Below are 25,573 nucleotides of genomic sequence, written 5' to 3' on the forward strand. Positions count from 1 at the left end.
TCCTCCAACACCACAGTTCAAAAGCATCTATCTTCCTTCGCTCAGCCTTCCCTAAGGTCCAGCTCTCACATCCGTAGGTGACTACACGGAATACCATGGCTTTGACTATGCAGATCTTTGTTGTTGTACATCCAATGTAGATCCATAGAATCTGTATGTCTGCATGTGTAATGTCTAAATGTTTTCTGTAATCTGATATACCCTCTCACACTGGAAATTGCAATCAAAAGAACCTATGCTTTAAAGTTATTGAAAAGTCATTCATGACAATATCATTTTACAGAAAACCAATAGTAACACAAAGAGCATTAACACAGATTGCATCCCATTAAAAGCATTTGCATGGGGGTTTAGAATGAACATCAGATGAAAATCTTAGCTGTCAATTTCCTAAACAGAGCTGGCAGCAGTTCCAGCTCTATTTAATTGGGTGGCATATGAACAAAAAAATGATGGACTGAAAAATCTTAGTCCTCAGGTGTTTTCTTTTTTTTTTTTAAGAGATATATATTTTCTTTTCCCCTTTAAGAAGTTCATAGTTAACTACCAGTAATTTCCTCTCATTCTTTTTCCTCCTTTGCAGGACACCCACATCCTTCCTGAAGTTCATTCCGAGATGCCATGCCTGAAGAGCAACTCTTGATATTTCCTTATATGGAGAAGAGCCAACACATCCGTGTGTTGATTTACAAGCATTTCTTGCTCAGAGTGTTTCTAACCTTCCCCTAATGCAGCTGGGAAACAGAAGGACAAAAAACTTATGTTCTACAGCTATATTCATGTTTACATTTCTTGGACAAGAAAAGTATGCTAAACTCATTAAGGCTCATGTTTACAAGGCTCAATCATATTTAAGTCTGAGACAACTACTGCATTTGATCTGAAATACACAGGGTGGATGTACACTATAGAATAAATGCAATTTGACATCATTGCAACTGCCATGACTTGATGCTATGGAATTCCAGGATTTCTAGTTTAGTGACGCAGTATCATACTTGGTCAAAGAAGGAGAAAGAGCTTGTAAAACTACAGTTCCCAGGATTCCATAGGATAGAGACATGGGATTTAAAGTGGTGCTAATTATACAGTACTAGCTGTCCCCTGCCACGCGTTGCTGTGGCCCAGTCTGTTGATCTGGAAAATAAAGTAATGAGAAAATGTTGGTTTCTAATATATGTAATTTCTTTATGCTTGTGGGTAAACAGTATTTCTTGCTATTTCTTTGTCAGTGACTACAACTCCCAAATGTCAAAGTCTATTTCCCCCAAACTCCATCTGTGGTCATATTTGGTGTGAGTGCTTATGCCAAGTTTGGTCCAGATTCATCATTGTTTGAGTACTCTCTGGATGTAGGTGAACTACAACTCCCAAAGTCAAGGTCAATGCCCACCAAATCCTTCCAATATTTTCTGAGTTCTGTGTGCCAAGTCTGGTTCAATTCCATCGTCGATGGAGTTCAGAATGCTCTTTGATTGTAGGTGAACTATAAATCCCAGCAACTACAACTCCCAAATGACAAAATCACATTTTTTGAGTGATGCTCACTCCTTGTGTTGTGCGACATTTTGTTGCCAAATTTGGTGTGATTTCGTTCACTGGTTCTTTTGTTTTTAAGGTACTCATTACGCACAGAGCATATATATAGATAGATGCCCTCATAGTTTAATCTGAGATTAACTTTTGTGTTGAAGGCAGATTGGACCGCAAAATTCAGTTCTCTCCATATGGAAGCCATTACAGAAATGGGATTGTCAGTCTTCTATCCATTGTAAAAATGATATCGGTATTATTTCAGGAAGACGAGCTATGGAAGCTATGTTTTCCCCACTTTCATTCCTCTTCGCGTATAAAATATATAATAATTTTGTTAACCTTTCTCAACAAAAAATAATAAAATAAAATGATATTGTTATTGTTGATGGTGGTGATGATATGCTATAAGAAAATGTGATAAGGGCAGGATTACACCAAAATGTCACTTCTCTTGCTGCACCATACTATGAGGCCGATCATGCCAACTGTCAGAAGAACTGGCATGAAAATCAAGGTGATGAGAATTTTATCCGGTGGATCTTCCCAGTGTACTTTTACTGTAGAACATTTTGAAAAGAACTGTCTATGTATTTCAGTGATGAAGCCCTCAGCAAGGGGGTTAGGCCAAAAGCATCTTGCTGTTAAAGCCTTGTGCTCTGTACATTGGGTAAAGTCACTGTAGTACCTAAAAACAAAAAGAGCATGGAATAAATTTGACAAATAGACACTTAATATACATATACAGTATACAGATAACTGTCGCCCTTCTTTCAACACAATATGACATATTTGTGGTGTGGTGAGGTGTAAATTTTAATCTACTATTATGTATAGTTATAGATAGGCGTTTGAGAGGGTAAGTATTTAAAGTTGCATAACTGAGGGGGATGGTAGCCAGCTCAGCTCACTTTGAGCTGGGTTGCTATGGAAATAGGGGCGGGGCCAACTGCCACTTGGCAGGGCAGTCATTTTAAAACGGCCAGTCTGTAGTCTGTGAACTGCAGGAGTGGCTAGTTCTGTAGTGGTGAGAACCAGGAAGGTAGACTGTAGTTTAAAAACTACAGGGGAAGGCTGATTCTACTGTAGTGAGAATCAGGAAGGTTTTGGCTATTAGCCTAGGTAGTTTAGATAAGTCGAGTTGACTTATTTATATTAGTATTTAGTGTACGAGTAGAAAGGATAAGAGAAACCCAGTGAGAATCTTTATTGCAACAGAAATATCACAAAGGAAAGAAACACAGTTTGAAGAAAAATAAGTTTGAACCCTGTTTAGTAGAAGGAAGAGTCATTTCCAGAGTTGTTTTAAGGAACGTTATAAGTGTAACCTCTGAAGATATGTGTCTCTAAGAACCAAGAAACATTGAAATCATCAAGCTTCTGCTACATTTCAATAAACTTGTTACAGTTTTTATAAAGCCCAGTCTCTGTTACAAATTCTTTCCAAGTTAAGTCACGCTACACATTGAAGAAAGACCAATTCAATATTACTAGCTATTAGCTACGCTATCAATTTAATAAGCCCTTACAAAGTAGTGGCTTCTTCACAAATCGGTGGCTCCTTTACAAAATTGTCGCAAATTGGTGGCATCTTTACACGTGGTCATCCAGATTTAAAAATATAGAGCAGAGACACATCCATTTAATGCAACTAAAATCTCAAAACCTTTATGCAAAGACAGCTTACTGTTTAACTACTGAAAAGAAAGCAATTGACATTCATTAAACACAGAAAGAATTTGGGTAATGAACTCCTTGAAAAGAAGTCATTATCAGTGCTAGTAATACTGCAAACAGAAAAGAAGTGCAGTCAGGGGAAACAAAGTGCACTTACAGTTAAATAAGCAAATGCTACTGTGATTTAATGGATTAAATTGTTAAATGTAGACCAAACTTTCAATCATTTTCACATGAATATAACACTTGGGCTTTGCACTTCAACCTACAAACAGTGCTCCATCTGTTCAGCAGCCTCCAAGAGACCTATAGCAGCTCTTTCAGCAGTTACTCCAAAGTCTAGAATCTCTTCTCAATTACAACAGTGCCTGAATTTCTCTAGTAGCTAGTAGAGAAAAATCACATTATTCCAAAGTTCAAAGTTACAGATGTTGACCGGTATTGCATAGCCTTTCAGCCTTTTCTCTGCATGAACTCTCACAACCCACACGATCTCTTCGATCATCTGGAGAGGCCCTGCTCGTGCTCCCACCTCCTTCGCAGGCGATTGGTGGGGACGAGGAAGAGGGCCTTCTTGGTGGTGGCCCCCCGACTCTGGAACTCACTCCCCAAGGACATCAGGCATGCCCCAACTCTGGCAGTCTTTAGGAGGAGCCTAAAAACGTGGTTATTCCAGTGTGCCATCCCAGAATAAGGAAAATTCTCAGCAATATGCCCTCAGAATGCACTTTACTACTGGTTTAGGAATGACTGCGTCCTCATCTCTCTCTGAAAACCCTATGCCAGTTATATCGTACCTTGTTCATGCCCAGCGTTTATTTTTTAATTTTTAAACATTTGGCCCAGCCATAGGTTTTTAAATCCTTGTGTGTTACTGTTTACTGTTTATTGTTTATACGTGATTTATATTAATTTTATTGTATTTATTGTCTTTGTTTATTGCTTTTGTTTATTGATGTACTGTTGGGCTTGGCCTCATGTAAGCCGCTCCGAGTCCCTTGGGGAGATGGCGGCGGGGTATAAATAAAGTATTATTATTATTATTTTCCTTTTTATCAAATCTAATAAACATACATTATATATCATATTTATGAGCCCACCTTCTCCATGAAGCTCACATGAACACTTTGATTGATCACAGCTTCTCAGTCTAATTTTGGACTTCAACTCCCAGAAATCCTAGCCAGCTTACCAGCTGTGGGAGTTGAAGTCCAAAACACTTGCCCATGCCTGCTTTAGATCCTTAAATCATAGAATCATAGAGTTGGAAGAGACCTCATGGGCCATCCAGTCCAACCCCCTGTCAAGAAGCAGGAAAATTGCATTCAAGTTTGCATTAAAGTTCTGTTTAATTCTTCTTGCAGTTTTGAGTTAACTCTTTCATGAACTGCGGTACACATGTCTTCCAGCATACGTTAAAGTGCTTTTGATTTCAGAACAAGAAAATCAAGAACAAGAAAAAAGGCACAACTTGATTTGACTATACTCAGATGAGTGTCATATTTATTTTATTTTATTTATTTCCCGTATTTGTATCCCGTCACTTCTCAACCCCCGAAGGGGGACTCAGAACGGCTTACAATGTGCCCAGTTACGAAGCCGCTACATGACAATTACAATAATAAAATCATAATTGGGCACAAATCATAGTTAAAACAATACATAAGCAATCATTAAAATAGTAAAATAGTCTTGTATCGTTGTTCCACTAAAGTGCTGCTACAATTATTATCCGAAAGCCTGGTCCCAAAACCATGCCTTTAATTACTTTCGGAAAGCCGAGAAAGAGGGGGCCGACCTTACTTCCGTTGGAAGTGTGTTCCATAGGCGGGGAGCCACCGCCGAGAAGACCCTGTCTCGTCTCCACCAGACGCATTTGTGGTATTGACGGAAGCAAGAGCAGGGCCTCCCTGGATTATCTTAGACTACAAGGTGGGACGTATATTCCTGTGAGCTGTGCCAGTTGTGGTAGTCATGTTTCAGATTGGCCTCTCATGGGCTGAGATGATTGTAATAATTCTCAATGTCTAATATTTCTACATATTAAAAAGAAAAAAGCTTATGTGATGAATGGATTGAATGACATTGTATGACTGGAGTCTGGCTATGGGCCTATTAAGGTTTACCAAGGTTGAAGGCAGCATCCTAAAAAATTTGGAATCTGGAAAACTGCATTATGGAGAAAAAAGGAGGTGAAGATTGGATTAATATTGGTATGAAAAGTGCTGATGAAGAAAAACTGCTAAACTGCTGAACGGACATAACTGACCTGAGAGCTTTTAGTGTAAACAACACATGTTTACATGGTCAGAGACAATGATACTTTAAGTTAAGGAAGTCAGAAATAATAGCTCCTTACATTAAGAAAGAAAAACAACATCTGCCCTGGAATTAATTAGCTCACTGGTTCTCAACCTGTAAGTCCTCAGATGTTTTGACTTACAACTCCCAGAAATCCCAGCCAGTTTACCAGCTGTCAGGATATCTAGGAGTTGAAGGCCAAAACATCTGGGGACCCACAAGTTGAGAAACATTGCCTTAGCTGAGTGACAAGTTGTCAACCAATCAAGAACAACAACAGCAAAAAAATTGCTTTCTAAGAAGACGCTTTCCTCTTCCAAAGTGTGTTGGATCTGTGAGGAATGCAGAGTCTGGGCAACCACCTCTCTTTTTCAGCAGCAAGCCAGGAAGGGACAGCAAGTATGCTGAATGTATGTGTGTGAATGCTGAGTAAATGTGATTTTCCCCTTTTTCTGTGCAACCAACATCCCTTGTAAGCTGCCCTGAGTCCCCTAGAGGAGATGGTTGGCGGGGTATACAAATAAAATTATTATTATTATTATTATTATTATTATTATTATTATTATTATAAAACCATTACTGGAATCTGTCTGTTGACTTCTTTCTCTGAAAGTGCCTGATGCAATCTGTCCCACTGGGAATAGATTAAAGAACATTTTACGGTTCAAAAAGCATTAATGACACTTACAGGATGAATTCTGTTAGATTGCACCATTTTTTGGAGTCCAACTTGTGCATCATCTCTTCAAAGGATTTCCCACACACAGGCAAGTTTTGTAACATGAGGGATTCATTGCAGATACTCCTTTCTTGTGCACCTAGAGAGTGGAGGAGAAATTTTTCAAATCAGCAAAGAAACACCAGTGATCTCTTGATACCTTTTGGAGAGAAATACGAGAATCAACTTTTTCTAGAATACTAACCAAAATAAGGAAACATTTTTGAATGGATTGTTTACATCTCAAAGCAATTTTAAAAATGAAAATTGTTTTAGAAGTACTGTTGAAAAGCTCTTTTCAGTGGGATAAATATGTGCTTTGCATAAAAGAGTCTCAAGCTTCGACCTACAACAACTCCAGTTAAAGGCTCCTCAATTACAGGCCTGGAGAATTGTTGCCAGTCGAAAGATTTCATTGCATAAGGCAGGCAACAGGAATTCAAAGATGATGGTCCCTATCACATGATGCAGTGCAAGAAAGTCTGCCTTCTTCCCATGATTATCCCATCCCTTGCTATTGATCGGTGTAAACAAAACTATGCTATTTGAAATAATGGCAACCCTGCTAGAGTTGTGTGTCTTAAAAGGTTCAAAAAGTAAATTAGCTGTGAATTGTAGGTATATCAATACACGTATGCTAAACTTGGGACCCCTGGTGATACAGTGGTTAAACCGCTGAGCTGCTCAACTTGCTGACCAAAAGGTTGGTGGTTCTAATCCAGATGAGCTCTTGCTGTTAGGCCCTGCTTCTGCCAACCTAGCAGTTCGGAAACATGCAAATCTGGGTAGATCAATAGGTACTGCCTTGCTTGGAAGGTAATAACACTCCATGGAGTCATACTGACCACACGACCTGGGAGGCGTCTACGGACAACACCAGATGAGCACCCCCCCCCCCCCAGTCGGACATGACAAGGCTTATTCCTTCATTACATTAGAGAATGAATCCATTTTAAATCTGGTTTCTGCCTCCTGCAGAATTCTGGGATTTGTAGTTTAGTGAGGCTGTTAAAGGCTCCTCCCTAAACTACAAACCACAGAATTCTGCAGGAGGCAGAAACCGAATTTTAAGAGGATTCATTCTGTAGTGTTGAAAGGGTATTTGAGTGAAATTAACAAATGCTAAGCAAGGGGCTTTGAATGAAATTAGCAGGATGGAAGAAAATGTTTTAAAAACAAGAAATAACATGTAAGAGGTCATAAAAGTTCGAGCTTACATAGGAAGTTGGGTTGTGGTTAAAAGCCTAAGGTTGTGGTTAAGCACAAAGTCTGCAGGTACAAGAAGGTACTTTCCATCAAGAGGTTGATGGGGCAGGAAGAATAATGGTCAAAATATTTTCCATGACAAAAATATTCTTGTTTAATTGTGGGTATATAATGGTGTACAAAAGCCGGGGGGGGGGCAGTCTGTGAAAGCACAAACAGAAGTGCTGTCTGTCCTTCTCATGCTGATCAGCTTGAATAAATGGTGTGGTTTATCTGAACCTATTGGACTCTGTGGATTTCTTCGAAAAGGGACCCTGCACCCTAAACCCGTGATCCCTTACAGTGTTATGAGGTCCTTAATGTCAGGTGAAACCCTTACCTTTACCTTTTATGTTGGGCTTACCAAAATGTTTTTGTGGTTACTTCTAACTACAGTTGTGTGTGTGTGTGTGTGTGTGTGTGTGTGTGTGTGTGTGTGTGTATATATATATATATATATATATATATATATATAAAAAAATAATAAATCTCTGCTGAAATACTGCTCAGTCATTTTGGTGTCACCCGCCTCTCCCACCACCACTCTGCTGCATGGGACTAAAATTATTGTCAAGCACCCTAAAGAAGCAAATGTTGTTGTGGAAAATATATCTATCAGGCACAGAAGGGGAGAAATCCTTCTCATGCAGGATCTCCTTTGAGAATGTATCATAGCTGAAGTGCCATTTAGTTCAATCCACAGAGTTATCCAAATAGAAGGAGCTGAACAATGGCTCCCAGAGTTATGTGCTATCCAATTATTATTTTTTAAATTGTTTTTATTTAGAATAATGTGCTCCCAATTATTATTATTATTATTATTATTATTATTATTATTATTGAATACTTTTCCAGATCACTTCCATTTCATTAATAGTATAATACTTTTTAAAAAAATACAAAGAAATATCAGCTTTGATGTGTGTGACAAGTCGATTTCTTGTTTTTTAGCATGCTTTTCATCGAGAGAAAATTTGGAATCACTTTGTGCACATTTAATTGAAATCATTTAGATAAATTCTACCATTTTTAAAGTATGGCTTACTTATTTTATTTTTACATATATACATATCAGCTTCCCACTAGAATATTCTCAGGAAAAAACCAGCTGTGACATACTTCATGCGCATTGGTAAGCATGATTTTCTCTATATGCCTTTATGGTTGTCAGGTATGAAGCAAGAATTACAAACAATTCAATTTTATCTTGGGGAAACAGCAACCTGAAGAATAATCACCTTAAGACACAACTTTCTTTCTGTATTAACTTATTATCAAAACTCAGTCTTTTAAAGGTTTTCATTTTAATAATATAAATATTAACGATGCAAATAGAAAAATCTGACTTCTTACCTGTCAATCCGATTGTTATGATTCCATGAACTAGAAAGAAAAGGAGGCCACAATTAAAAATATAAATTCCAGAAAATTATTACAGTAGATCATATAGAAAAGCTTATGCAATATATTTGCAAATGTCAAGAAACACTGGGCATAAACTGTTCTCACGTCAGCACTAAAGTCAGTGTTGAAACTCCAATTATAATTCATGGTAATAAACTTATGTTAACATTCCACATTTATAAAACACTGAAAATTCCCATAAGAATATACAGTCCATTCACCTATCCCAAATACTCTATTTGCAAGCAGGTTTCGAATAATAACAATTATTTTAACCCCTTATCAACTTATTCCAATATTATTTACAAAGTAAACCAATATTAGCTTGGCATTACATTCTTTCATTGCATAGTCACTACTACTTCTACTGTATTGAGACCTAGTTGATGTCTTCCTTTGACTTTCTTTTTCCCTAGATTCACATTGTTGTTTTCAGTCATTTGTTTCACTCCCAAATATTTGCTCTGTTTCTCTCTTTCAAATCCTAAGTTTTGATACCACAGTGCCAAGAACCTGGAAGTTAAAGGGGAAAAGTATGCACACATAAAATGTAAATGATTTAAATAGCAATATCTGACCGGGGATCACAGTTTACAACTAAGTACTGGAAGGTCTTTCTATGCATGATGGGAATTGAGCAAGGATTGAGCTCTGCTTTCCATCCCATGACTGATGGCTGCACAGAACGAGTTCAAAAATCTTTGGAGTAATTTTTAAGATGCTATGTCAGTTATCAACAGGATGATTGGGAAGAGTTGCTTCTGTTTGCTGAAGTGTGTTATAATAACTCATTTCATGTGTCTATAGGTAGTACTCCATTCGAAGTTGTTTATGGACTGGACTTTGTGCTAATTTGGAAAAGAAGAAGACGACAACTATAAAAAAGGAGAACCAAGGAAAGACAAATGGAATGGAAGGGATCTGAAAAAAAAAAGAAAAAAAAGATCCAGACCAGACTCGACAGAAGACGACGAGGAGATGAACGGCAAGGCTTTGGCAGAACAGGATACCCATCAAGAATCAGAAAATGAAAGTGACAATATACTCTAACAATGTAAATGGCCTTAACACACCAAATAAAAGGAAATTAATCTTCAACTTATTACAAAAGGGAAAATACGATTTAATTGCTCCCTTAAAATAGGAGAACAAGCCCTGTGAGGAGCAGCTTAAAGAGCTGGGCATGTTTATCCTCCAAAAGAGAAGGTTGAGAGGAGATATGATGGCTATGTATAAATATGTGAGGGAAAGTCACAGGGAGGAGGGAGCAAGTTTATTTTCTGCTGCCCTGGAGACTAGGACATGGAACAATGGCTTCAAACTACAAGGAAGGAGATTCCACCTGAACATTAGGAAGAACATCCTAACTGTGAGAGCTGCTCAGCAGGGGAACTCTCTCTCTGCCCTGGAATGTGGCGGAGGCTCCTTCTTTAAACAGAGACTGAGTGGCCATCTGTCAGGGGTGCTTTGAATGCGATTTTCCTGCTTCTTGGCAGGGGGTTGGACTGGATGGCCCATGAGGTCTCATCCAACTCTATGATTCTATGATTCTATGGATGTGGCCAAACTGGGTAGCAGGTGGGGAATATTGTCTTAATTTATGCAAACTAGTTTAATATAAATCAAGCGTAATCTTATTAAAACTGTAATTTCTTCTAAACTCATTTTGACCAAGGGCAGATTTTGTAGCTTCAGCATCAAACTACAACTTGACTTCAAGGACAGGGACTTATTAATTAAAATAAATCAGAAATTAAGTTATTTTTTCCAACACAGAGAGGGATCTTAATTATTTCTAAGCTTAACTGATTGACTTCAATTATACTTTGAGTTAATAAGTTACGTTATTAATAAGTTGAATGAAAGACTACTCTGAAGAGCTAGCACATTTTACATTTCCTAAGCTTGTTCTTTACCCAAAGCATAGTTCTTTGGGTTTTTTAAAAACTTTTTGCTAGTCCCATGGGGTTAGGAAATTGTTTAGGTCACAAGATTTGAAGCACTGTAAACACAGATGGTTATGGGAATCTTTGCTTATTTTAATTCATGATTAGAGTATGATGCAGTATTTAATTCCAAGAATTTAATTTTCTTTTCTACCACTGCCTCTATTATTCCATGCTGTCTTCCCCAAGCTTACCAGGAAGCAGACACTCCCTCCTTTCTTTTCTTCCTCAAAACAGTTAAACATACATTATCAGTCCAAGACTGGGATAAGACCTTTCCATAGAACTTGAGTACACACAAAACATGACTAGCATGTGCCTCCACTGGTTGAATATATCACACATCCCACCTATCCATCCCCCATGCTTTTTAACATCTACATGAAACGGCTGGAGTTTTGGAATTGGGTGCCACCTCTACGCAGATGACACCCAACTCTACTACTCCTTTCCACCAAATTCCAAGGAAGTCCCTCGGATAATGGACAAGTGACTGTCTGGATGAGGATGAATAAGCAGAGGATCAATCCTGACAAGACAGGTCCTCCTGGTCGATCGTAAGCCGGATCAGGGTATAGGGTGGCAACCTGTGCTTGATGGGGTTGCACTCCCCCTGAAGTCACGGGTCCGCAGCTTGGGTGTCCTCCTAGACTCATAGCTAACGCTTGAAGGCATCAAGGGTAGCTGGGAGGGCCTTCACACAATTAAGACTCGTGCACTAGCTGCGACCATACCTCGTGAAGTCAGATCTGGCCAGGGTGGTCCACGCCTTAGTCACCTCCAGATTGGATTACTGTAATGCACTCTACGTGGGGCTGCCCTTGAAGACGGCTCGGAAATTTCAATTGGTACAACAGGCAGCAGCCAGGTTACTAACTGGAGCAACTTACAGGGAGCGGTCAACCCCCCTGTTTAAGGAGCTCCATTGGCTGCCATTCATTTTCCGGTCCCAAATCAAGGTGCAGGTTCTTACCTACAAAGCCCTGAACGGTTTGGGACCCACCTACCTGTGTGACCGCATTTCTGTTTACGAACCATTGCGATCTTTTCGATCATCTGGAGAGGCCCTGCTCTCGCTCCCGCTCCCTTCGCAGGAGAGATTGATGGGGACGAGGGAGAGGGTCTTCTCTATGGTCGCCCCCCGACTATGGAACTCACTTCCCAGGGATATTAGGCAAGCCCCCACATTGGCAGTCTTTAGGAGGAGCCTGAAAATGTGGCTGTTCCAGTGTGCCTTCCCTGAATAAAGGTATCCCTGCAAAATGTCCTCAGAACCACTCAGAACCACTTTAACTACCCATTGGGTGCTCTCCCTACATTTCTTTTAAAACCTACTAGATATATCCTACCTCTGCTCATGTCCAGCATTTATTTTTAAATTTTTAAACTATTACATCTGGCCCGGCCATAGGTTTTTAAATCTTTGTGTGTTATTATCTATATGTGAGTATTTGTATTGTTTTATTTACTTATTGCTTTGTTGTTTTTACTGATGTGTTGTTAGGCTTGGCCTCATGTAAGCCGCCCCTAGTCCTTTTGGGAGATGGTGGCAGGGTATAAGTAAAGTATTATTGTTGTTGTTGTTGTTGTTGTTGTTGTTGTTATTATACAGTTGCAAACATTTTCTGATTAAATATCATTTGCATCCTATTGGTTGCTTTTGTTTGTGCCAATCATATTTTCATACAGTTTATCGTGGGAGAAGAGGGAGCTTCTGTTTATACCTTGCATCCTTGCTTTATACTATATTCATTATTCAGGTCCTTGAATTTTGCTTGCCTCATTTCCTTTTGCATCACAATATGATTGTTCTCAATTTTTCCCACAACAGGCTGTGTTGCTTCTGAAGGTCAACTAACACAGAATAGTAGAATCATTGAGTTGGAAAAGATCATATGAACCATCCAGTCCAACCCCCTGCCATGCAGAAAAAGTACAATCAAAGCAGTCCTGAGAGATGGCCATCCAGCCTCTGTTTAAAAGGCTCCAAAGAAGGCAGAGAAGTCTGCTGAACAACTATTAACAGTCAGGAGGCTCTTTCTAAGGTTCAGGTGGAGTCTCCTTTCCTGTAATTTGAACCCATTGCTCTTGAGTCCTAATCTCCAGTGCATCAAAAAATAAGTCTGCTTCCTCTTTCTTATGAAATCCTTTCAAATATTTAAACATAGTGTTCATATCTCCTGTCAACCTTCTCTTTTGTAGGGTAAACATGCCCAGCTCATTAAGTCACTCACCATAGGGCATGGTTCCCAGACCTTTGATCATTTTAGTCCCCTTCCTGTGGACACCTTCCAGCTTTGTCAATATCTCTTTTGAACTGTCAAAGGGAAATCTTTACCTTTATCAGATTGTTGGCTCACTTTCAACTTGTTGTCTACTAAGACTTCTGGATCTCTTTCACATGGACTGTCGAGCCAGATGTCACCCATTGTTTCCACCTAAGTGTAGTATCCTACAGTTCTCCTTGTTGAAATTTACTTTGTTAGTTTTGGCCCAGCTCTCTAATCTGTGAGGTTCATTTTGAATTCTGATCCTGTCTTATGGAGTATTAGCTATTCCTCCCAACTTGATGTCATCTGAAAATTTCATAAGCATGCCCTCTAAATCTTCATCAAAGTCATTATAATAACAATAAATAATAACAAAACTTTATTTATATTTTGCTCTATCTCTCTAGAGCAGTGGTTCTCAACCTGGGGTCCCCAGATGTTTTTAGCCTTCAACTCCCAGAAATCCTAACAGCTGGTAAACTGGCTGGGATTTCTGGGAGTTGTAGGCCAAAAACATCTGGAGACCCAGGTTGAGAACAACTGCTCTAAAGGTACTCAGGACGGATTCCAAACATAAAAGGCAAACATTCAATGCCTGAATACAACAACAATTCATCTATACTAACAAAATTTATACAACCCAACATGTAAATACGAATTATAATGTAACAAACTAAAATTAAATAAAAGCACAGCCTGTTATAACAGACATGACAAAACATCAAATGGAAACAATAATTTCCCATTTCTTTGGGGCAAATTGATTAATCAGTGCTCAAGATATCCATTTTGCTGGTGGGGTCAGCAGGGCATGGATACGGATGGCAACTATTAATCAGCAGTATAATGGTAGTATTACCAACTACTATTCCTTCTCCTCATAAGCCAGTGAGCAAAGGTAGGTCTTCAGCTGTTTTTTGAAAGCAGAGAGGAAGGGGGCCATCTTTAACTCCTTAGGAAGAGAGTTCCAGAGGTGGGGGGCAGCCACGGAGAAGGCCCTTTCTCTCGTTCCCACCAGCCGTACTTGGGATGGGGGTGGAACTGAGACGAGGACCTCCTCCGATGACCGCAGTATCTGAGTTGGTCTGTAGAGGGAGATGCAGTTTGTCAGATAGTCTGGACCTAAGCTGTTTAGGGCTTTAAAGGTAAGAACCAGCACTTTGTATTTAGCTCAGAAGCAGACTGGCAGCCAGTGGAGCTGTCGCAGCATCAGATTGGTTCTCACCCTGAACGTCACTCCAGTTAGTAACTTGGCTGCTAATCTTTGGACCATGTGAAGCTTCCGAACTATCTTCAAAGTTAGCCCCATGTAGAGAGCGTTGCAGTAGTCCAAACGGGATGTGACTAAGGCATGGACTACCATTATGGACCTTATCACATTAGAATGAGAATTACCATACCCTGCATCGCTCAACTTACCTGGATCCCCATCCCACAGGGGACAGCATCACCACCTGGTTCCCCCCCCCCCCCCATTGTTCCAAAGGGATAACAGAAAGCTTCCCATGTTGCCAGTGGAAGTGTGCACCGCTTTCTTTCCTCTTTCACCACAGAGCCCAGCTGGAAGTTGATGTCCGCCATGAAATGGGCTCTATGGTGAAAGAGGAGAAGAAGCGGTGTACGATGGATAAATCAACCCTTCTGATAAGGTTGTAAGAAAGATGTTGAATAGCACCAGGTCTGGGAAAGAATTCTGTGGCACTCCACTAATCACCTTTTTCCAGAATAAAGAGGAGCCATTTTTGAACATCCTTTGGGTTTGATTGCTTAACCAATTACAAATCCACCTAACAGTTGTCTAACTCACATTTTACTGGTTTGTATGTAAGAAGATAAAGGGGGACGTTGTCAAAGGCCTTACTGAAACCTTCAGCATTCACTGCATTGACCAAGCTTGTTATTGTATTGAAAAAAGCGATAAGATTATTCTGACATGACTTGTTTTTGAGAAATCCATGTTGACTTTCAGTAATCACAGCACTCTTTTCTAAGTGCTTACAGACTCCTTAATGATTTGTTCCAGAATCTTTCCTGGCATTGATGTCAGGCAGACTGGACGGTAATTGTTTTGGTACTCTTTTTTTCCCTTCTTGAAGACAGGGACATTTGCCCTCTTCCAGTCTGCTGGGACTTCTCCTATTCTCCAAGGATTCTTAAAGATTATTGGCAGGGGTTCCACCATGACTTCTTCTACTTCTTTCAGTTTAGTATTTTTGTTGTATTGTTTTCCACTCTTGTATAGTCTCTGATTAAAATGTATTGTAAAAATACAATAATGTACAAGACATCCACAAGATGAGCAGAGTTGATGGAGCAAAGTGACCTTACTCACTGAAAAGATGAAAGACATGGGGAAAATAAGATGGCCTCTGGAGAAACTAAAAGTGCAAATGGCAACAGCAGAAGAAAGAAAAGCAATAAAATAAGAATTCCAAACAGATCTTAGTAAGACCTTTAACACAAATTCTAAAGCCTTGAGCAATAACAAAACTTGGTATATAAAGGGGAGAGAATAAAAGTTTATGAAGATTTCATATCAGGATCAGTGAAAAAAAATCAATAATGGACATTACTGTCAAGGATATTTCAAGAAGGCAGGTGTATGTATAAACAGAGCTTTCCTTTCAAATCATTGTTCAAAGTAAGGAAGGATTTTTTGTAGCTGCAACAAAAGAAAAGCTCATTGAAATCTGTGAGAAATTGGAAGCGTTAGATCAGTACACCAAACATAATGAGAGGAAATGAATTGAGCAGATGGCAAAGGAGGAAAACAAAAAGTCAGCACTAATTTCTAAGGTCACTGAAGGAAAAAGATAAAATGTTCAATAAGAGGATAAGACCTTCAGTCTGCAACTAACTGGACTGTTAAATATTTTCAGTTGATACAAATAGTTATACAGTTAAGAAAATAAAAAATTGAGTTAAGATTTAATTATTAGTTGCTAAATCTTTTTATCACTATGTCAGTGTTATTTAATTTGTTTCTATTATTTAAAAACAGACAAAAAGATATTGCTATGCATATTTAGATCTCTTTGTATGTTGAGTGAAGAGATGAGCAATGTTTTCTATTCAACATTATTAGAATCATTTCAGCAAAAATAAATTATACTGTAATTACAAATTTCAATGATATAAATATAACTCAAAGAATTAGAAATCAGAAATTATTATTATTATTATTATTATTATTATTACTATTATTATTATTATTATTATTATTCATACCCTGCTTTATCTCTCCTGAAGGGGATTCAAAGTGGCTCACTATGATTTCTTTAAATGTAAATCGTTTAAGTTCACCATCCAAAAGATAAAGAGTATTAATTCCTTTAGGAAATGAAGACCTGATTTTTTTAAATACAAGAAACTCATATGAAGAAAGGGAGCAAAAATATATCACTACAACCTGTTTAGCTCAGAATTGAATGGACCAATCTCGGTGGACAGCCATATGAATTTCCAGAAATTGCAACAGAAAAAATATTTGAACATATGAAAAGAAGGAAAAATCATTTTTGTGAATCAGTGAAAGCTTTCCACCTTCTCAGTGTAATCAGGTGGCAGTTTTTGGCATAGTGTGGTACCCCTTTGCACAGAAAGGTTGTGTTGTGACATGAATGTCATAACCCGACAACAACTTGCCTTAAACTGAGATGGGGGAAGGTTGTGTTTGCCAGGCCCACTTCCTTAAGCTATCAGGAAGCTAGCTAAGGTAAGGGATTCATTACACCATACTTCTCATTGGGTATGGTATTGCTATTTTGTATACACGTGCTACTATTTTATCTATAACCAGGCATGTAGCTGGGGGGGGGGGGGGCTTGGGGGGGCTTTGCCCCCCCTCCCCCAAATTCTCATGGTGGTCCGCAAGAAGGCCTTACTGGTGCATTATTTAAACTGTTATGTTTATTCATATGTTTATTCATATGTTTATTCATATCATGATTTGATCACCATACCCAATATAGCTGGGGTGAAAATTGCTGGAAGAAACATTAACAACCTCAGATATGCAGATGACACCACTCTGATGGCCGAAAGCGAGGAGGAGCTGAGGAACTTTCTAATCAAGGTGAAAGAAGAAAGCGCAAAAGCTGGGTTGCAGCTAAACATCAAAAAAACCAAGATTATGGCAACAAGAATGATTGACAACTGGAAAATAGAGGGAGAAAATGTGGAGGCCGTGACAGACTTTGTATTTCTAGGTGCAAAGATTACTGCAGATGCAGATTGTGGCCAGGAAATCAGAAGACGCTTACTTCTTGGGAGGAGAGCAATGTCCAGTCTCGATAAAATAGTAAAGAGTAGAGACATCAGACTGGCAACAAAGATCCGCATAGTCAAAGCCATGGTATTCCCTGTAGTCACCTACGGATGTGAGAGCTGGACCTTAGGGAAGGCTGAGCGAAGGAAGATTGATGCTTTTGAGCTGTGGTGTTGGAGGAAAGTTCTGAGAGTGCCTTGGACTGCGAGAAGATCCAACCAGTCCATCCTCCAGGAAATAAAGCCCGGCTGCTCACTGGAAGGAAGGATACTAGAGACAAAGTTGAAGTACTTTGGCCACATCATGAGGAGACAGCAAAGCCTAGAGAAGACAATTATGCTGGGGAAAGTGGAAGGCAAAAGGAAGAGGGGCCGACCAAGGGCAAGATGGATGGGTGGCATCCTTGAAGTGACTGTACTGACCTTGAAGGAGCTGGGGGTGGTGACGGCCGACAGGGAGCTCTGGCGTGGGCTGGTCCATGAGGTCACGAAGAGTCGGAGACGACTGAACGAATGAACAACAACAACCTAATATAGCCCATATGCATGGGGGTATTGGGGTAACAATACAAAAGGTTTGCTAGGGTAGACCCTCTTTCACTCAGACTCAGCCCCCCCCCCCCCCCCCCCCGGAATCAAAATCCTGGCTACGGGCCTGTCTATAGCCATATAAGTAAACAGATACATAGATACAGTATAGCAGCATGGTGTATACAAAATAGCAATATACAAAATAGCAATACCATATCCAACAAGAAGCATGGCACCACTGAAATGGATCCTGAGATGATGACTATGGTTATATTTTTACCATGTTGACGTTAATTGCTTGAACAGAGCTTGGTATTGCAAGTATTCATTAATTGGGAGTGCTTATCGTTGTTTAAGCAGATTTATGAGTCTGTCATGGAAACACAGCAGACTCAAGGTTGTTCTCATGGGAAGCCTGATACAGGGACTGAACAAAGGGAGTTGTGATTAACGTGCCAATGGAAGAAAAGGCTGGAAAAGATGCAGTGGGATGAAAGCCTGAATATTATTTGAATTGCATAAGCAATAAAAACATGATGCTTGTAATACTCATAAGTCCTCACAGTAATTGTGGTAGGATTTGCTTGTCATTGTTATCTTACTACCACAAGTGAATTTATTTTCTGAGCATGTATCTGACACTGTTATATAAGTTGCACTGCTTTTTGCTTTTTTCCATATTTCTTGAAAGGCAAGATTTGATCAGACAGCACCTACTTTTGCCTCCTTCTGTCAGTACGTAACTGTTTCAATGTTACCCAGAGGGTTTCCGTGGCCAAGCAGATATTCAAACACTGGTTCCAAAGTCATAGCTCAATGCTCAAACCATTGTACCATGCTGACTCTCAAAGTTCCTGGTGGGGATTGGGCTGCTAATGCAAATGCTGCCAATTCTTAGTTTAAATTGTGGAGAATGAAGGGTTGCAAGTGGGATCAGCACATGTGCAATGCTTCTCTCACACAACCCATACCCAATTCTCTGGAGCTTAAAAGAGGGAAATGAATATTCTCTACCAGGCTTGACCAACCTACAACCCATGGACTGCATGTGGCTCACTTATGTGGTCCAACACAAAATTGTAAACTTACTTAAAACATAAAGGGTTGACTGACACAAAAACACAGTATGTCACAGCAAACGAGATCTATATGCTGGATTTCGTATCACAAAATCACAAGTCGAACACTTCCCAAGCGTCTAGGACTGTGTGATGTATTTTCAAATGATGCGCGCAGATCCAAGTTACGTGGCCTTTTGCAGTTGACAGATAGTGATTTTGTCGATGTTTATTGTTTCCAAATGCCAGCTGAGATCTTTTGGCATGGCACCCAGTGTGCCAATCACCACTGAGACCACTTGTACTGGTTTATGCCAGAGCCTTTGCAGTTCGATTTTGAAGTCCTGGTAATGGCTGAGTCTTTCCTGTTGCTTTTCCTCAATGCAACTGTCACCTGGTATGGCAACATCAATAATCCAAACTTTGTTCTTTTCCACAATCGTGATGTCTGGTGTATTGTATTCCAAATCTTTGTCAGTCTGGATTCAAAAGTCCCACAGTATTTTTGTGTATTCTTTTTCCACTACCTTTGCAGATTTATGATCCCACCAGTTCTTTACTTCTGGCACGTGGTACTTCTGACATAAGTTCCAATGAATCATTTGGGCCACAGAGTTGTACCTCTGTTTGTAGTCTGTCTGTGCGATTTTCTTGCAGTAGCTGAGGATATAATCAATGGTTTCATCAGCTTCCTTGCACAGACTGCATTTTGGGTCATCAGCTGATTTTTCATCCCCCGATGGGTTCCACCTTGTCGTGGTGGGGGGCTTAACTGCTCTGAGGATGCTGAGAGCGGTGCTGGTAGTAGTGTAACTACCAGCAGGTCCAACTAAGTCAGAGAAGTCTCAGCTGAGGAGTGGAACTAAGAGCATCTAACCCATTAGCATGATGGAGAAACAAACCAAATCGAAGTCTATACTTGCTCGGTTGGCATCCAGAATAAAAAGGACCGTGGTGGATGCTGCTGATTCTGGACATCCATCAACAAGTAGGCTACAGAATCAAAATACAAATGAACAATCACAGAAGCAGCAGAAATTATTATTATTTGAAACACCACAAGATGAGTCCACAGCAGGCACTCTGCTGGCGGTTGTATTGGATCACACATTAGACACCTGTCTAAGACTGTGTGATGTATTGACGAATAATGTGTGCAGATCCCAGTAAGGTGGCCTTTTGCAGCTGGCAGATGATAATCTTGTCAGCGCCGATTGTGTTTAAGTACAGGCCAAGGTCTTTAGGCACTGCACCCAGTGTGCCGATCACCACTGGAACCACCTTTACTAGTTTGTGCCAGAGTCTTTGCAGTTTGATCTTTAAATCCTCATATCATGTCATCTTTTCCAGTTGTTTCTCATCAATCTATTATTATTATTATTATTATTATTATTATTATTATTATTATTATGTTTATGTTTATTATGTTTATTCAAAGTTATAATCAGCAAGCAACAGCTAAAAATAATTTCTGCCTGCAATGAGTTAGTGTAATAATTCTCCCCACAGCTGGTCCTTGTTTACAGTTATTACAGAATTGTTTACAAGTTTTCTAAAATCTTATCTCAGAGCTTGTCTCTTAATTCTCACAGTATGGTGCTGATGTTATGTCCAATGTTCCACTACTTCATGCTGAAAGAAAAGCGGTCTTCCAACCAAAACAATTTCTGCTCACAACGTTTGAGTTCCAGGTGGCTATCGCATAAGTCATAAAGGATTTGCTGTAATAGCAAGAGACTTTTTTCCCCTAAACAAATGAAACTATGAAACAAAATTTGAAAAATTATCTGTTCCTGGTTTGAAAGTGTTATTTCCTGTTTAGTTGTGTGGTACTAACTTAGAAAGTAGTTGCTATCCTCCAGAAACTTTGTTTTTGTGGTTGCCAGAAACTATGTTGAATTGGTTGAAACTCTATGAGATATTCATTGAAAAACTATAGCAATATGTGCTGCAGGATGTCCTGCAAAAAACAAAGGTTTTGTAGGTTAGTAAACTTTTTCCATATTTTTATGATAGAACCAATTAGTAAATTACATTTACTAATTACATTTATAACCCAGGAAAAAATCATGTTACATAGTATTATTTGTGGGGTGTTACAAGCTTATGGTGGTAAGATTCCAGATTCATCAGCATAAAATTGACACTGTGAACAAATAATAATGAAGAATGCATCATTTAAATTGACCGCGGTAGCACACTGGTTAAAACCGCTAGCTGCAAGGAAGGCTGTTGACCAGAGGGTCAATGTTTTGAAGCTGCAAGTCAGGGTTAGATCCCAACTGTCAGTCCTAGCTTCTGCCTACCTAGCAGTTCGACAGCATACAATGCAAGTAGATCAATAGGTATTGCCTTGTCGGGAAGGTAAAAGGATGTCCCATGCAGACATGCCAGCAAAAAGATTGGAGATGTCGATGGACAGCAGGCTCCTTCAGCATGGAAAATGGAACAAAAGCACACCTTCCCATGGCTGGAAATTGAGCATCGCCTCCAGACGCTGGAGATGGAAAAGGGGAAGGCCTTTACCTTATTTGTGTATTATATGTTTTTGTTCATGTAGAAAGGCATTGAATGTTTGCCTTATATATGTATTATAATCCACCTTGAGTCCCTTAAGGGAAATAAAGCGGAATATAAATAAAGCGTAGTATTATTAAATTGCCAAAGAAAAGTTGCAATATCTTGAGCATGTCCCTTCCATCTGCTTTTCCCCTAATTTTGAGACTTCTTAAATTTTCTTACATCTGGAAAATGATATTCCCTGGACATCTTCCCTCAGGATGATATCATTGCTCAGAAACTTTGCACTTAATGTTTTTTATTCAGCCCTTCATTTTTATCTGCCGTTTACATTTCATTTGCAGAAGAATAAGTACATCTGCCCATATGCCTCCCTTGTTACTCTAGCTATTTCTTTTTTTTTCCCTTTCACAATTAATCAACAGCTTTAATGCTAATCCTCACACTCTTCAACTTGATTATCTGATACCATTTGATGCCCACAACTATATGCCTGCGTTTGTTGAAGATTTTACTACATTTTAAAAGAATAATAATAATAATAATAATAATCCTTTATTTATACCCCACTAACATCTCCCGAAGGACTCGGTGCAGCTTACAACAGGCCGAGGCCCAACACATCAATAAAACAACAGCATAACAAATACAACAGTAAATAAACTCATAAACTCATAAAAACAAAACAATAAACATTAAAAGACTAGCAGTAAACAGTAGACAATAACACCACGACACATTTAAAACTAAGGCCGGGCCAAATGTAATGATTAAAAATTTAAAAATGCTGGATATGAAAGGTGAAATGGATAGGTTTTTGGAGATAGGTGCGGTATGCAGACAATCTTAAATCTCTAGTAAAGTGCATTTGGGACATGATGCTTGGAGTTTCCTATTCTGGGAAGGCACACTGGAACAACCACGTCTTCAAGCTCTTCCTAAAGACTGCCAACATTGGGGCTTGTCTGATGTCCTTGGGGAGAGAGTTCCAGAGTCGGGGGGCAACCACGGAGAAGACCCTGTCCCTCGTCCCCACCAATCACGCTTGCGACGCAGGTGGGATCGTGAGCAGGGCCTCTCCAGATGATCAGAGAGATCGTGTGGGTTCATATACGGAGATGCGGTCATGCAGCTAGGCGGATCCCAAACTGTTTAGGGCTTTGTAGGTGAGCACCTGCACCTTTAATTGGGACCGGAAAATGAACGGCAGCCAATGGAGCTCCTTAAACAGGAGGGTTGACCTCTCCCTGTAAGGAGCGCCAGTTAACAATCTGGCTGCCACCCGTTGGACCAGTTGGAATTTCCGGGCCGTTTCCAAGGGCAGCCCCACGTAGAGCACATTACAGTAGTCCAATCTGGAGGTAACCAAGGCATGGATCACCCTGGCCATCTCTTCTAGCAAGAGATGCATCTCTCAGGGGCTGGCAGGAATATTTTTGCTAAGAACCTCACAAACATTTTAAATGAGTTATTTGGAGGAGGGAAACCGTATTCTTGCAGGCAGGAGTTTATCAAGAGATAATACAGGGATTCTCAAACTAAGGCCTGAGGGCCGGATACGGCCCTCCATGGTCATTTACCCAGCCCTCACTCTGATGTTGACAAGCTGGAATGTGTTCAGAGGAGGGCGACTAAAATGATCAGGGGTCTGGAGAATAAGCCCTATGAGGAGCGGCTTCAAGAGCTTGGCATGTTTAGCCTGAAGAAAAGAAGGCTGAGAGGAGACATGATAACCATGTATAAATATGTGAGATGAAGTCACAGGGAGGAGGGAGCAAGCTTGTTTTCTGCTGCCCTGGAGACTAGGACGCGGAACAATGGCTTCAAACTCCAAGAAAGGAGATTCCATCTGAACATTAGGAAGAACTTCCTGACTGTGAGAGCCGTTCAGCAGTGGAACTCTCTGCCCCAGAGTGTGGTGGAGGCTCCTTCTTTGGAAGCTTTTAAACAGAGGCTGGATGGCCATCTGTCAGGGGTGCTTTGAATGCAATGTTCCTGCTTCTTGGCAGAGGGTTGGACTGGATGGCCCATGAGGTCTCTTCTATGATTCTATTATTCTATCTCAGCTGAAATACAGGGTTAGTCAAAATGCATAGGCCAATAAGCTATTCAATTGAATGGCTTATTGGCCTATGCATTTTGACTAACCCTGTATTGTGTCCAGTTCTAGACATTACAATTCAGGAAGAACAATGACAAGCTGGAATGCTTTCAGAGAAGGGCTAGCAAAATGATTACTGATTTAGAACCCAAGCTCTGTGAGGAGTGATTTAGGTAGCTGTGTATGTTTAGCTTGGAGACAAGAAGATTGAAAGGGGTTTTGATATCCATGTTGAAATATTTGAAAGCAAGTCATATTGAGGAAGGGGCAAGCTTGTTTTCTACTGCTCTAGAGACTAGGACACAGAGTAATGGAATCAAACTGGAGGAAAAGAGATCCCCCTGAACTTTAGGAAGAACTTCCTGATGGTTAGAACTGCTGCCTCTAATCTAAGAATTGGAATAGACCACATGGGCTAAAAATACCCTAAGCAAATGCATGCATTTTCATCATGTGAAATATTACTATTTACAACATTACATGATTGGTTGAGGGAAAATAAAAAAATGGAATGGGCACAATAGCATCACGCCTCACTATAACAACCTAAGCAATAGAATAGAAGGCAAACAAAGGATCAGTAAAGTTTAACAGAAACCAAAAGAAAATCTTGCATAAAGGTAAAGGTAGTCCCCTGACTTTAAGTCCAGTCATGTCTGACTCTGGGGTGTGGTGCTCATCTCCATTTCTAAGCCGAAGAGCCAGCGTTGTCCGTAGACACCTCCAAGGTCATGTGGCCGGCATGACTGCATGGAGCGTCGTTACCTTCGTGCCGGAGCGGTACCTATTGATCTACTCACATTTGCATGTTTTTGAACTGCTAGGTTGGCAGAAGCTAGGGCTGACAGCGGAAGCTCACGTCGCTCCCCGGAATTGAACCTGCGACCTTTTGATTAACAAGCTCAGCAGCTCAGTGCTTTAACCCACTGCGCCACCGGGGGCTCCTATTCGGAAGAATTGAACATTTTGAGAGTGGTTCAAGATAATGTTCTTTAACATTTAAACCTCCTGTTCGTAGATGCTCTGTAGTTACTGATGGGGGGAAAAATCTGCTACAGTGCCCTTCCATCTATTTTTACATTCAACTACCATCAAGCCTGACCTTGAGATGTCAAAGCATGGTTTATGCCCTAATTCTACATTTAAAAACAAACCATAATGACAGATTGAACTCTGAAGTCACAACTGAAGTATGATCAATGAGTGGAAACTGAGAAGTGAGCCAATTCGTCACATCATTGTGAGACAACCATGGATTTGTAAAGTTGAAAGGGTCTGGAAGGGCCATATAATCCCTGCCATGCAGAAACACACAACTAAATACTACTGAAAGATGCTAATCCAACCTATGTTGGTTAGAATCAAAGCCAAAATAGCTGATGCCCTTCTTGCCTCCCTTACAATCAAACTGCTTTTAAGATTTGTGAGACATTTGTTGAACCTTATATCCTCCATCAAGTTTGACTTGCAAAAAATATAAGGGTGATTAAAGTCTCTTTTTTGAATTTTTGGTCATTTGTTTTAGGAAGGCATTATCCAAATCTTCAGTCTAGCTGAGGTCCTACACCTCAGCTTTTTAAAAAAATGATCTCACATAATGTGAACTTCCTGATTCATGTGGTTTAGCTGAACACTACACACTTGATAATATCCTATTCAAGCCTTGATTGGACAAAGAGCTTCTGGGCAGCAGTCTGTTTATTTGTTTCACTTCCGCTGTCCTTTTTCCTCTCTCTCTCTTTTTTAAGTGCGTCAGTTGCTTGATCTCATTGTGCTCTGAAGATAATTGTATAGAGTAAGACAGAGAACAGAAAACTCCGGAGCAAAGTCCCAATCCTCACAAGTACCGGATGCTCCCTAGCTGCCAATGTCAAGGCAAAAGAGGTTTTTGCTGTGACAGAATCATGCAGGCAGTTCACTTTCAACAGACACAAACACCCTGTTCAAACTCTAGTAAACGTTGCTTCTGACCAATGCTACAGCTCGGTAAGGATAGAGACAAA

At 39.9% G+C, this 25,573-nt stretch overlaps 1 protein-coding gene across 1 annotated transcript in view; it reads right to left on the bottom strand.

Annotated features, from left to right (window-relative positions):
• Nucleotides 1-219: 219 nt before the first annotated feature.
• RAMP3 (receptor activity modifying protein 3) overlaps nt 220-25,573 on the bottom strand; it is a 40,253-nt gene continuing 14,899 nt past the window's right edge. Inside the window, exons 2-4 of the mRNA XM_060781542.2 lie at nt 8,828-8,857; nt 6,200-6,329; nt 220-2,221 (exon numbers count right to left, since the gene is read on the bottom strand). Coding sequence (XP_060637525.2) covers nt 1,966-2,221; nt 6,200-6,329; nt 8,828-8,857 — 416 coding nt within the window. The 3' untranslated portion in view covers nt 220-1,965. The remainder of the gene's footprint in view (nt 2,222-6,199; nt 6,330-8,827; nt 8,858-25,573) is intronic.

Source organism: Anolis sagrei, chromosome 6 (genome assembly GCF_037176765.1).
Source record: "Anolis sagrei isolate rAnoSag1 chromosome 6, rAnoSag1.mat, whole genome shotgun sequence".
Taxonomy (NCBI): domain Eukaryota; kingdom Metazoa; phylum Chordata; class Lepidosauria; order Squamata; family Dactyloidae; genus Anolis; species Anolis sagrei.